This window comes from Equus caballus, chromosome 26 (genome assembly GCF_041296265.1).
Source record: "Equus caballus isolate H_3958 breed thoroughbred chromosome 26, TB-T2T, whole genome shotgun sequence".
Taxonomy (NCBI): domain Eukaryota; kingdom Metazoa; phylum Chordata; class Mammalia; order Perissodactyla; family Equidae; genus Equus; species Equus caballus.
Window position 1 is genome coordinate 10,380,407 of NC_091709.1, and position 14,843 is coordinate 10,395,249.

At 41.3% G+C, this 14,843-nt stretch overlaps 1 protein-coding gene across 3 annotated transcripts in view; it reads left to right on the top strand.

Moving 5' to 3' along the window:
• The first annotated feature begins 1,538 nt into the window (after positions 1-1,538).
• Positions 1,539-14,843, top strand: part of VGLL3 (vestigial like family member 3) — a 54,952-nt gene continuing 41,647 nt past the window's right edge. The window contains exons 1-2 of one of the 3 annotated variants that reach the window (XM_005606098.4): positions 1,539-2,401; positions 14,330-14,597. In XM_005606098.4, coding sequence (XP_005606155.3) covers positions 1,562-2,401; positions 14,330-14,597 — 1,108 coding nt within the window. In that variant the 5' untranslated portion in view covers positions 1,539-1,561. The remainder of the gene's footprint in view (positions 2,402-14,329; positions 14,598-14,843) is intronic. The other 2 variants (XM_005606099.4, XM_005606100.4) reach the window with 2 other exon arrangements.

Sequence of the window (14,843 nt, forward strand, 5' to 3'; positions counted from 1 at the left end):
AGTTGGAATCAAGTGGACTCCAAGACCAGATGTGCAGACTGTGAGGAGAAGGAAGGAATGCTGGATTCTTCCCAGATGCCTAGCTTAGTAACTGATGGGTGGGACTTTCAATATCTGAGATGGAGATTAAAAGAGGAGGATCAGGTTGGGGCTGTGGGAAAAATAATAGTGCTATCATGACTGAGATTGATATGGGACATCTATGTGGAGCCATCTAGACAGAAGTCAAATAGATGAATCTGCAACATGAGAAAGGGATGTGACCTGGGGAAGTCAATTTGGGGAAAGGCAGTAATAACCATTTTAAATAAATCCTTGTAATCTTATTGGTAGGAATATTCCTCCACTACAAAAAGCACATTTAAAGTCCACACTGTGTAAGCCCTGAGTAAGTATATTCTTAATATTCAATGGATGAAAGAATGAGTGAGTACATAAGAGCTGTTATGGTTAGCAAAGAGTTCTTATCCAATTATAACAGCTTATTTGTATGTTTGAGTGTGTACACGTGTGAGTGTATAGTATTTAGGTATGTATGTGTCTGTGGAGTTATACACACACACACTATAAAGATTAATAACATATTAGTACTGTACATCTGTGTCAGTCTGCTAGGGCTGCCATAACAAAATGCCACCGGCTGGGCGGCTTAAACAACAGGAATTTATTGTCTCACTGTTTGCAGGCGGACAGCCTAGGTCAGGTGCCAGCAGAGTTCGTTTCTGGGGAGACCACTCTTTCTGGCTGGGACACCTCGCAAGGCCCCTTCTCTGTGCCAGTGCAGAGTGCCATCTCCCCTGTCTCTTTCTCTTCTGATAAGGACAGCAGGCCCAGATCAGGGCCCCACCCTATGACCTCATTTAACCTCAATTACCTCCTTATAGGCCCTGTCTCCAAATACATTGCCACATTAGGGATTAGGACTTCAATATATGAATTTTCGGGGACAGACAGAATTCAGACCATAACAACATCAGTACGTTTGACATCAGATTGACTTTTCCTCAGACAAAGGATAATCTCTGTGAAAATCAGAGAGATTGTTGTGTGTCACAAAAGAGGATACCTGTATAAAGGAGGAGAGATAGGGTTAAAGGTCAGAGTTTGCTCATTTATGAAATAAGTATATTTCTTTTCTACTTTACCTGATTCTATCAAAATACAGTTATATTCCTACAAGCAGATTTTCCTTTTCATTTTGGAGAGGGTTATAAGCCACTTCCAAATAGATAAACCTTTAAATAGTAGCTGAACGGGTTTAATCGACTCTTGTTGTCTGTCGCTCTGTGGAACCCAGGCAGGAAAAGCCAGAACAGGTTGACGTCCCACAAGAATGTCATAGTATCAAGACGGAAACTTAAGGCGGAGATTGCTTGTAGAAAACTGTGCTGCATTCTTGGCATGTGCGCACTTGCAATAAAGTCAGCTCTCACTTACAACTATATTTAACGCAGGAGCTGATCCCAGGGCGTTTTGCACCGCTCTGTTCCACCTCTCAGCACACTTGGCCTCTGCGCTGGAGCTCCCTGCAGAAGTTCCGTGGGCTTGGGAAGCCTCGCCCATGAGGCCAGGTGACGGACAGGGTGGGAGCCGCGCTGCTCGCAGGGAGCGCAGCCGCTCGCATACCATTCCCCTCCACCACCGTCCCACGCTGGGAGGCGGGGAGGGCTTCCAACTTTGCTCCAATCCGCAGCCGGCCCTCCGCGGGGTGCCCCATCCTCACGACCCGCCCGCCGCGGACCGAGGGGGAGGAAGCTCGCCAGCCGCGCTCAGAGCCCCGGAGGCGCCGAGCGCCCGCTCCTCCCCGGCCGTCCCTCCCTCTGCCCCCGCCCCCGTCCTCGCCCAGCCGGGCGCGCCGGGGATAGGACGAGCCCCAGGCGTGCACTGTGTCTATGCAAAGCAGAGCCGCGGCGCCCAGGGCTGCCCGACCCGGGCCGGAGCTGCGGCTGCGGCTGGCGCTGCCCCGGGCGCCGCTGCCCCCGCCGGAGCCCGGCGCTGTCATGCCCGCGCTGCGCGGCGGGCCGCTGCGTCCCCGAGCCGCTCGATAAGCGTGGGCAGGGGCCACCGGCGGGCTGAAGATGCAGGTGCCCGCGCATGGGCCGCCGCTGATTGCCACCCCCTCCCGAGCCCGCGCCCCGCGCGGAGCCCGCGGCCGCCCAGGACCCGCCTTCGCCGCAGAAGCAGCTGGAGCAGCGACAGAGGCGGCGGCGGCGCCGGTGGCGCGAGCGCGCAGAGCGGCGGCGGCAGCTCGGGGGCCGCCGCTGCCCCGGCTGCCATGAGTTGTGCGGAGGTGATGTATCACCCCCAGCCGTATGGAGCGCCCCAGTATCTGCCCAACCCTGTGGCAGCTGCAACCTGCCCCACAGCCTGCTACCACCCGGCGCCCCAACCTGGCCAGCAGGTGAGTCACCGACCGGGCAGCCTGCGGGGGCGGGAGCCAGGGGCCCCGGGAGTATCGACGTGGGCTCCGGCGACGTCCTGCCGGGACGGGTGGTGCGGAGGATGCTCTGGGACCTGCAGGAGTGCCCTTGAGCCGAAAGGCATCCGAAGAGAGGAGGAGAGGCTTCGGGAAGGGACGAACTGCTGGTGGTCGGGTGGGGATTCGATGAGAGGCATCACCTGGCTCGGGGCTTCACTGAGCTCTTGTCGCCGGAGCTCAGAGGCTGCTTCTCATTGCCACCTTAGCTCTTAGGGCTCAGTTCTCTGAAACTCACCAAGGGCATCTGTCTTAGGAGTATGTGAGTAAACTTCCTTTACACTAAATATTTTGTTTCCTTTGGAAAGGCAGAGTGTTTCAGGGTTTCTTGATGAAGAGGATGAAATGTATTCCTGACATAGGGGAGCCTCCCTGGACGTGAGCTCAGGGAGTGACTTTTCTCAGACCTTTATGGTGGAACATGGGTCTAGTGGAATGGTTGTCAAATGCTACCAGAACTCCGCAGAGTCTGTCTTCTCACCACTTAGGGACTTAGAGGACAGGGATTGATCCCAAAGTCCCTCATTCATTTTTAATTCCATCAAAGCACAGAGGTGTTATAGTTAGGTCTTGGAAGTGTCCGTTTCCCCCGCTTCCTGCACACCCTGCCCCCTCCCTCCCCACCCAGGTAACCTTGGGTCACCGGATACTGGGTCTCCACATGCGGAGACTAGGAATGCTGTTGATAAAGAAAGTTCAGGAACCAGGGAGATGATAGTTCCTTTAGAAGAGAGAGCGCGTTTCTGGGGAATTTGGCACTAGGTACCCCTGGACATTCCTCTCTGAACACCAAGAGTGTGTGTCAAGGCTTAGTTAGCGCTACAGAAAACATGGATGTGAGTATGTGACACTGGGTTGTACCAGAATAGGGTCCTCAGTTCTGGGAATTAGGGTGGGTTGATGTGAAGAGACTTAAAAAATACAGTTTATGCACTCTGAGATGGAGACGCTTATCAGGGACCTAGGCATGGTTTGGAAATTACCATACACAGAATTCATTGACTGATATTTTTAGTTTCTTAGAAACCATATGTTTTATTGTTGTCTTAAGGATTTGGCTCTTTAATTAATATGGCCTTTTAATTTCTATATTTTCTTTACCTCTCTTTCTTCACTAGATTTATAGTGCTACTCTGTGGAAAGAAATCATAACTTCTGTTTAGAATTTAGGGACTGTGAAATTCAGCTGATTCTGGAAGGGTGCATGCTCTAGACTTATCTGCTAAACAGTATCAGCTGAACCAGGACCAAGGGGGGCAAAAGAGGCAGGACCTCACTGTCTCGCTATCACATTTTTTTTTTTTTTTTTTAATATTCAGCAGCTTGAGCATTTCAAAGCAAGATTACTTTTAGGGAGGGAGATGGGAAAGCGTTTTGTAATTTGTGGTTAAGGGTGACAGATTAAAACATTTTGGTTTTGCCGTTTGTTTTTCTTTGGCTTTAAGTATAAGAGATATAGGTAGTGGAGAAAACTAGGTACAAGTGAGGCAGGTGAGGCAAGGAGACGCTGGATATCAGTTTTATGTGCTTTGTTACCACTCCATCCCAAATGAATCACCCTTTTTCCTCCTCTCCTTTCCTCCGTCTCAGAGACTGTAGAAGCCTCCAATTATCAATTGGAATGTGGACAAGCAACAGACTCAGACTTTACTAAACATACAGATAGGTGTTCCCCCCCTTAAAAATAACTTGAACTAGTAGAAGTTGTGAATAAGGTTTTATTTTCTGGAGTTGTGAACATAATTCCATCAGTATATGAATCTGTGGTGTGGGTTGGAACTGTAATATTCTTTTCAGCCAGAAAATAAAATTCAGTATCAGAAAAATTATAAATTTCTAATCATAAAATTTAGTTTTCAATCAGAAATCACTCCAGTACTTTGTCTAACTTTTGCAATAACCCTGACACTCAGTGCCCAAATTCCATTCTTTCACTTAAGACCATCAACAAACTGAAGAATAAGCTTCTTTCCCCTTGAATCGTCCACATTGATGAGTTGTACGTATAGTAAGTGATGATCAACTTCCACATACTTTGGACTTCTGTGGGTATCGCTCAAGGAGATGTCAGGCTGCGCTGACCTTAAGAGCTTAGTTGAGAGGTGAGCTTGGAAATTTTCATGCTGCTTTCACTAAAATGGCTTGTTTGAGATTACTTTTCTTGTCAAGGAAAGAGACTATTTGACCCTCACCGGCCAGCAAAATAAAAAGAGACTTGATGGTGTGACTACTGTTCTTTTACTGTCAGGAGTTTATTTTGATGACCTATATTTTTTATTGGAAAAAAGAGTAAATCAGGAAATTCTTATCAGGCTGACAGCATTTTTAGACTATGCAGTGCGTGGGTGAAGTGGGACTAATATTGACTTGGCCCTGATGCAGTCATCCGAGAATACATATTTTGGTTGTTTTTGCATTCCATAAGGTTTTATCATTATTATCCATGAAGATTGTTTTCTCCGTACATGGGAAGTGACCCCTAATAGCATCTTGCCTGGGAGACAGAAATAAGGGCTACAACTCATACTGCATTTGAGCAATTGACTTGGGGAGGAAAAAGGACAAGAAGCAGGAAAAGTGATGGAGCTATAAAGAAAGTTTAATGATCATTTAGAAAATGTTAGAAAAGAGAATGTTAAAGTTTTGTATTACTTCGGTATTCCAGTGTAGTAGTGAACCTTTGAACTGAGTTTTTTTTCTCAAATCTGTATATCTCTGAAGTCCTTGTAAATTGGTATATCAAAATGCTTCATTATAATGGATTTTAAACATAGGTATATTTTTCCTCTTGAGGTGTGATCATATAGCTGAAAATCCTTTTTGAAATAATAGAATTTCATACTCCAGGCGTGTGCACTCTCAGCTTTTCCCCTAAAAGCACAAATGTACACTTCAAATTTTAAGTTTAGTTTTATATTGATCATCTTATACCTTGTAGGCAGGCAGTAGGTTAGTGTCTTAAGGACACAGTGAACTGTGTATACATCAGGCTGCACTGCAGGGTGTTACTAGGCATACAGTAGGCTAAATGATTCAAAGCAATATGTAAATATATCTGAAAAATAAATTTTATAGCCCCTGATGTTAATTCCTAGAAATTGCATGCCTATGCATTAATCTTACAGTGCGTGTTATAGAGCCCTCTTTGCTGAGGGATGCTGAGCTCCCCGGCCTCCAGGCCCACCGTGTCTTCATGGCCTTAATACATCAGTTGCTAACATCTCCTCGGGAGAACTCTTAACTCAGTCTCTCAGCACATGCTCCCGAGGCATGATGACAGTGCAGAACGTGTGCAGAAAGGAATGTACTTGTATTCTAACAGGGAAAGTAGGAACCGAGAGAAAAATTGTCAAAATATGTGTCAGGAAAAATTGAGGGAAATAATATGAAATCATAGATTCCCTTCATACTCAATGGATTTCTCATCTTAAGTGCAGACTGTCTGTTGTCTGAAGCCACCCCCCATGTATTCATAATGTTAACGTTAAGAAGATACTTTAAGCAAATTTTCAGAATTGTGTAGTTTCCAGAGGGGGCGGTGAAAGCAGAGAAGAAGAATCGCCAGTTTTCTAATTGTGCAAAGGGGCTTTTTAACAGTCCCACTTAGGACTTCATATAAGTTCGACACGTTTACTTGGTCCTCTCCGAGGGTGACAGCTGGGTGAGTCTGCATGCACGCTTCCACTTAACAGACTCAAGTGCCCTCGGGAGGCAGGCCTGCAGTTGTATGTCAGTGAGGCGTTTTTAAAACTCTTTCTCTGGATTCTGCCGCCTTGGTTAGGTCAGAAAACCTCTCTGAGATTCTGTTTGTCAGGAAAAAACCCTGGAAAAACATACTTTATCCCCTCTTTTAGAGATGGGAAAATGCGTGTTCACAGGGCTGAAATGCCTGGCTAAAAGTTTCAAAGGTAATCAGTGACAAAATTAGGACCACCAGATCCCCTGCTCCCCAGTGTAGCATCTTTCCACCATGCCTTGCAGCCTCTAAGCTTTTTTTTTCCGCTGTTGCACAATAAGCTTATTTTTGTCTTCAGTGCTCGAAATCAACTTTTTGATAAAGAAGATTAATATGCAGTAGATTCTTTGGCCTTGCAGCTTGAAATTCTTTCCAAGTCCTTGGTAGTGTATGTTTTTAGTTTGGGCATTCCAAAGTCCTTTTGCAAGCATTTGTATTATGCTAATGACTTTTGCCATCCTTGTTGCATCCTTTGTTGATGAGGAAGAATATCCACTTAACCAATGAACATTTATTTATTTTAAAATAATATGCAGGAAGCGGCGTTAACAGTTAGTTTTAAGTGCCTCATATATCATTGCCATTCCAATGTAAGTTTAGATTCATTAAGAAAAGAGTACAATTACAGCTTAAATAGTTTCAATACACAGTCAACTTATTTAAGGTGGAGGATCTAATTTTCTTGCAACTGTAAGCAGGGACTTAAGTGGATTTATAAGAATTCATACAGGACTTCTTTGAGAAAGAACAGCCCCTATAATTCCACACGACACAAAGTAACTTGACTGCAGAGACTTAGAAGCTTAAAGTGCCCCGCAGTTTTATGCTCCCAATAACTTTTCAGCCAGAAAATTCAAAGCTAGAGGAAAAATTAAACTTTAAAATAACTAAGCTGAACTGTTGTCTCTGGCAGTCAACCAGAATGGAGATTACAATAACGATAGTAAGGGCAGGCTCTAAATCCATAAAATCATGCATAATGAGGATGTGTTCACCAGAAGACCAAATGCTGGGACAAGGTGACACTCTCTGGGAATTCAAGTGAAGGGCATTTTGGTTAAATGCAGGGAAGTCCAACTTCACCCAGCACTCAGGAAAGTCTCGCATATCACAGACTTGGGGATGGCAGGCACGTGGCTCACATCGAGGGAAATGAGGATGTTCAGAGGGTAGAACCATCCTGTACAGTAACTGTTTGAGCTACTACAGAAGAGATGCTGTGCTGACCGTGTTGGGCAGTATGCATATTTCTGTCTCGTCTATTTCTGGGCAAAGGGAATTTACAATGAGACTAAAAATATTATGCTTGTGATGCATAGGGCAGATCCTAAAGCAAACTTGTGAGTTAGGTGACTGTCATTCTAAAACCTGGGCACTTAAATTGGATCCCATTCCCATAGGCCCTGTTTTCCAGCTAGCTTTTTAAAAAGTCCCAAAATTAATACATCTAGTAATAGATAATAATTTAAGGTACTGTCTCTAAAAAACATTTTCATTCAAGAAACCAAGGCTCTCTAAATACTTGAATTCCAGGTTCTGGCAGAGACAGTGAAGAAAATAATTTTGGGCAAAACTCTGACCTGAATCTTTCAAAAAGCATCTCTTTAAGCAGCTGGTTTTCTGCTTTAACTATTCATTTAGGAAGACCCCAAGAGTGCCTTGAACCATTAGACCCAAACGCATGCTGCTAGAAATGAGTCCTAAGTGCCGTGTTTGCAAATATTTCAGAGGATACCCGATTGATGCCAGTAATTTACAAGGGTCTGAACTGGGGTCACTGAACTATTTTTCACTTGTCTCGTACTTTAGTAGAGCTCGAAAAAAGAAAAAGAAAGAAACAATGACCTAAAGTAAAGAGGTGTCCTCTTCCTCTTAGAACTATGTTGTTTTAGTATGCCAAACTTTTGATCTTGTGTGATTTAGTTGGGGGCTCTATGGATGCGTCCTTTCTTGTTACTATGAAGATAGATAAAGGAAGTACCAAAACGAATTGGTAGGAATTGGGCTAGATGAGCTGTGCCTGGAAATGAGTTAGTCTTCAGTGGTCTGTAGGGTTTGCTTGGTTAGTGTCCTGCAAAATCAGAGGCGGCGGCTAGCAGAAGAGACAAAATTACATGTGAGTTTTTCTAGAGCTCCAGCGTGTGGCTTATTAGGATATGCAGTTGGACAAGACCTTTGAGACAATCAGGTCAGAATCTCTCATTCTCAGAAGAGGAAGCTGAGGGTCACAGGGTTCCATGACTTACCCGAACTCATGGACTGGTTTTGGTCAAATCCTCTCTCTCTTTCCACTTCTCTTTCTACTGTGTTCCTTTTCCTTCTGAGCTTCCTCAGAAACAGGAAAACAATTAGTAATTTACCTAATGTTACCTTCTTCCTTTTCTCATTTTTAAATATTAGCTACTTAGAGAAATAACATAATTAGCCATATGGGTAAACCCTGAGGCTCTTCCAGTGCTCTCCCAACCAACTATGAGCAGATTGAGCTTAGGGACAGGCTAACAATTTCATCTTTGTGGCTCCAAGCCTTTGCACAGTTAGTGGCACAAAATAGGAATTAATTGACAATTTGATGAATAACAGATAAATTTTAAAAAGTGAAATCATACCCTAAGTCTAGTAATAGGATTATACAAACATACTAGATGGGGCCAGCCCCGTGGCCAGTGGTTAAGTTCACCTGTTCCGCTTTGGCAGCCCAGTGTTTCGCTGGTTCAGATCCTGGGCACGGACCTAGCATGGCTCGTCAAACCATGTTGAGGCCCCGTCCCACGTAGCAGAACTTGAAGAACCTATGACTAGAAGATACAACTCTGTACTGGAGGGCTTTGGGGAGAAGAAGAAGAAGGAAAAAAAAACATTGGCAACAGATAGCCCAGGGCCAATCTTTAAAAAAAACGTTAATAAAAACCCAGAACAAACAAACAAAAAACATATCAGAAATTTATACTTCAGAAACGATTGTATTCGAAGTCATCGGTTTGAGAGAGAATACATACCCTTATGATGTGATCATTGCTTAAAACATTTTGGGAATGCAAATTTTGAAATTCTCTCTAAGCCCGTGGCACATTTTTTTTGAACATCCTCAAAACTGGAAAATTTTCATCCTTGGAGGGGAAGAGTTTGATTTTTGTTAACGACCAGAATCATTGAGAGGCAAGTGTGCTCAAAAATAGCTGACCATGTTAAGGAATAATATTTTTGGTTTGCTCTTGCCTACTATTAAGAAAAACATTTTTTTAAAAAAGCAAAAAAATATAGAATCTCTTGGTGTGACTGTCTCTCACAAACTGGCGCTGCTCACATTTCCAGAATAGGATTTCCAGAAAAATGGTAGGCAATGTATTATGTTTCAGACTTGCCAAGGGGACAATACATTTTTAGATATAGAAGTTCAGTTTCATCTAGATATACATCTACTCCATGACTTAATAGCTATACCTCTGATACATGTTTACATCTCTAATTTTTTTAATGTTATAAATAACTTTAGACTCTCCTTAGTTAGCGTGTCATGCCATGCTGACTGTGGACTTGTTTATTCGATTGAAATAAATATCATATAGAGACTCATTTTCTTTCATTTATTTTCTTGGCATGTGCATTGTAGACAGAAATAGGTTCTAATTCCATCTCTGTCACTTAGTAGTTAGATGATCCTAGCCAAGTCAGTCAGTTTTTGTGTGTGTAAATTAGGAGTTATTATTCAGACAAAGTATTGCGTGTGTGTGAGGGATAAGTGAAATGAAATACACAGAAGGGCTGTGGCATATCTTCCTTATCCTGACCCACCTTCCCCTAACCTGATTCCTCCTCTTCTAGAAAGGCCAAGGATCAAAATTTCAAAGCTCTCCGAGATATTTTTAAAGCTCTGTTATCCAAGTAAATTCAAAAAAAATGTGATCAAAGTGCAATGTACTGCTTTTATGAACTTTCTAATTTCGAGATATTTATTCCCAGCTAGTAGTCCTTTCTTAAATGCTCCACCATATTTTTGAACATAAAAGAACCGTTGCATTTAGAGAAGATAGCCAGAAGAAATTTTTTTTAAGAAAGCTGTTTCCAAATATCCAATGATTCATTAAAATACTTTTGTTTCCTTAGGAAAAAAGTTTCCACATATGCACAGTAATCACTTGGCGTTTTGCAGGCTTAAGCCTTGGGGAGTTCGTGGTATTTGGCTCCTGACATGGAAGTCTTTCTCTTGTCAGACAAATCCTTTCCCCTGCACATTCCTGGGCGAGTTTGTTTCTGTCGTGCCTGATGGCAGGCTGGGGGGTGGCTGGGCGTGGTTTGCCCGCGAGGCCGACTCTTCACACTGCAGCTCTAACCTCTTTGTGACTTAGTTTTAACTTCGTGTCTGCTAACTCCATCCATCATTGTTTCACCTAACTCCAGGTCATTGCACCTGGGGAAAAATTGTCCCTGGCTAATGTGCCTTAAATAAACCAACTTATAGTCCTTGAAGTTCCTTTTCATGACTTTATTTTTATTAACAATTCTTCAGGGTCTCTTAAGAAAAGTATGAACATTTTTCAGAGATTGGAGTATTTTTAGGAAATGATTGTGCCTTTGAAGAAACGTGTGAACTACATTGCCTTGATTCAGGAAATCTAGGTTCTGATGATTTGAGATTTATTCTCAACGTTTTGAATTTTCTATATTATTCTCAAGAAAGAAGATAACACCAGGGAAGTTTCATTCCAAGGAGCAAAGACCAAATGAATACAGAATATGGCAAAAGCGCACATGAGTATCTCCTTAGTTAAGGAAAAGGCAAAGAATTGATTCACAGTCACCAGAGCACAGAGCAGGGAAAGTAGTTGAGGCTTAAGAGCCTCTGGAGAAGAACAGTAGGGTGGTGGGATTGGCCATGTATGAATCAGTTGCTGTTTCAATTCTGTGTTCCTGTTTTCTTCATGCTCACGCTGCATGTTTAAAAAATCTATGCAAATTGCATGTTCCATTTTAGGGAACTATTAGGCCATTTGGATACTTTGGAATTCTTTCAACCAGTGGAGTTGGTAGTGAGGCTGTAAATGGATGTGTGAGTGTGTGTGTGTAAATGTAAATATCTAAATTGGTTCACTACAATTTGTGAAAATTGACCTACTTTATCTGAAAAAAGTATAACAAGGAATGGTAGAGATGCCTTATGCCCTGCCTATTGGTAGGTGTATCATAGGCTCCCTTTTTATTTTATTTGTTTGATAGTCTCCAAGCAAATTTATTTAATTAGTGGAGGGCCTACCTTAAAGGGTTGGGAGAGAGAAAAAAAAGGAAGCATATTTTATAATCATTTCAAAAAACTTTACTTAAATAGAAGAGTCAATATAGATATTTTATAGAACCACAGATGTTCGCATATCAAAAAGAATTGTGTATCAGTATATATTTATATAAAAGCAGATATATGTATACAGACATATATTACATATATATGAAATACTAAAGAATATAGAGAATTAGTTCATCTGACAGAAGAATGGTTTTTAGAAAATTGACTAATAAATGGCATTTTTATATAATGTCACATTTTGCTCACTTTCTCCCCATTTCATATTTAAAAGTGTGTAATTTTTAGATTAATTAATTTATTTGTATCCAACCATTCAACAATTGGTTGAAGAGCAATAACACGAAATTATGTAGCATTTAGAAAATTGTGTGATCTTAAATAGATTGAAAATCTATTGATTATATTCAACTGCCATCAATTTAAAAATTGATATTTTATTATTGCTATTATTGGTCATAATACTATGGTGCATTTATATCAGGATTTGTAGTTTACAGATCTTTTCTAAATATATATATATATATATATATATAAAACTTTAATTAATTTCATTTCACCTAAGAATTAATTGCTAATTGGGGTAAAAAACAACATTGCCTTTCTTTGGATAATTAAGACAGCAGAGCTTTCTCATTTAAATAATAAAAGTTAAAATTAAACAAATGAAACAATTAGATGCAAAACTCAACTCTCACACTGATGCTGAGCTGGACATCAGTAGGAAAAAGAAATCGGTTTCATAAATAATAATGAACACTTGTGGACAGTGAAGCTACTCTGCAGATCAGTTTTAATTTCCTTCTCATGTAAAAACAGTGCTTCTTTTTGCTATGCCTGAAGATTCGGCAGAGAGTGTGTGTGTGTGCTTAAAACAGTATAACTTCAGGTAAATACACATGCACAAAGAGAAACAGTACCATGATTTGACTAATAAATCGTAATATTTGTCTAATTTTATAATGGAATTTAAAGCTAGGAGTAACGTTAGAGGTCACTTGAGATCAATCCTCTCATTTTATACATAACCTATGTGACTGTGGTGTTTTCACTATTGAAGTTAAAATATAAACATGTTGAAATCTGTGTAAAACAGATTGTGAGAAATAGAGCCACTCAGTCATTACAATCAGCTATTCATCGGCAAGGCACGGTCACTCACAAGGAATGAATTATCTATTCATCACCAAGCGATAACCATATTGACACAAATTTTAAATAAAAAGAAATGTATATATTTATAAATAACAGCCCCTAAATAATAACCTGCTGCTCGTAATATGCCTGAACATTTTAGGACCCATGTCACACAAAAACAGCATATTCATTGCCAGGGGGAAGGGTTCAATTTATTGAATGATGCATTTATAATTCGAGGCTATAGATTTTGAAGCTAGTAATTACGTTAGAAACCTAAGAGTCTGGGTTATGTGTTTTGATAACATTTGCAAAACTATGTGCTTACTGAGTATTCTAGAATGACTTATTTTTTTCAACTCACATTCATTTCCCAGCATGCATTTTTTTCTGAAGTAAGAAAAATGGTATGACAAAGGAATAGGTTTTACAGGCAACCAGAGGATAGAGAGGTCATTTCATCATTAGGATAATGAATTTTATGATCTTTAGCATTATCTTCTTATACATAATTCACACTGAGGTCGTTGATTATAAAAGTAATATGTGCTTGATGAGAAATGTTTGGAAATATTAAAAAGCAGTAATAAGAAAGTAACAACTAGAAACTTAGTACCGAGAGAAATAATACAAAACAAAATTTTTGATTTTTTTCCCTCTGGATATCCCCTGCTCTCCTCCCACACAGACTTGCACCTGCCTATGTACACCTGCATGTGTTTATTATGCCTTCTGGCTCCAGCGCTTACATGCTCTGTGACCTTTGACAAGTTACCTCACTTTTCTGTGCCTTAGTTTCTTCATCTTTAAAATATGGATAGTAACACTAACCATGTTATAGAATTATAAAGATTAAATGGGCGTCATTAATAAATAGAAAGTTTTACAAGAGTGTTTGGCATGATGTTTATTAACTACTATTATGGGTATGATTGTATGTTTTAAAAATATTTTAAAATTATCAAGCCCGTCTCATTTTTATTTGAAAGTCATACTAGCCCTTGCTGGTATCTCGTATTATTTTCTATAAGCCACAGCAATGCCATTTCTCCCTCTATGATAATGGTGGTAAGACGAACATCTGAAAAATATGTTCCATGCAGAATGAATCTTCACACAGACTTATTTTGTCATTTTGGTTTGATTTTTGAGAAATGAGTTCAGCACATCTGCCAAATCCTTGTATAAGATGCTACATTCCTGTTTTTATTTTAGCGTATTCCGTTTATGAGGAGCTCTTTTCTTCTCCACCCGTCCGGCAGACAGGCAGGCCTCCTTTGCTCCCTCCCTCCCCATCCCACGCTCTCAGGTTGTTGCACATTAAATCTTTAAAATAGAAAACGGGAAGAAAAACTGGAAGGAATCAGTCACTTTTTTTTAAAGCCATTCTCCTTTTGGTGTATCTAGTTTAAGAAAAAAACAAACCTGTTTTCACACTGAAAACATACCATTTGATAATGGAGTTTTAAAACTTTTACACATTTGAAATAACAGCCTTTCTTTCAGGATGGGAAGGAGAAGGCTGGTTTGGGGAGGGGAAGGATGGAGTAGAGCAGATGCAAAACAATCAGTTTGCGAACATGTGCTAATATTTAGATTCTTTTTTTTAAGTGAAAAGTTAACTAGTTAATGCTTTTTTACAAACTGTCTTTGATACTGTGTTTTGTTTATTCCATCCCAGAAGAAGTTAGCGGTATACAGCAAGATGCAGGACTCTCTGGAAGTCACCCTTCCCAGCAAACAAGAGGAGGAGGAGGAGGAGGAGGAGAAAGACCAGCCTGCCGAGATGGAGTACCTTAACTCTCGCTGTGTCCTTTTCACTTATTTCCAGGGAGACATTGGGTCAGTAGTGGATGAACACTTCTCAAGAGCTTTGGGCCAAGCCAGCACCCTCCATCCAGAATCTGCCATTTCAAAAAGCAAGATGGGGCTAACCCCCCTCTGGCGAGGTAAGAATTCAAAAGCAGATGCTCTCCAGGGCACCGTCTCTGTTTCGCAACTGCCTGTACCAGGTTCCAGCTGGAGACGTGCCCCTGGAGGACGGATATCCATTTGCTTTTTAATTTTTAAGGACAGCAAGGAATTTCTTTCAGACAAACAGCTGGATCCGTTTTGTCACATGTGGAATGTGGGGTTGGAAAGGATGCAGTCACACCCCTTAATTCCTCATGGAAAGTAGTGATGCAACCAGCTCA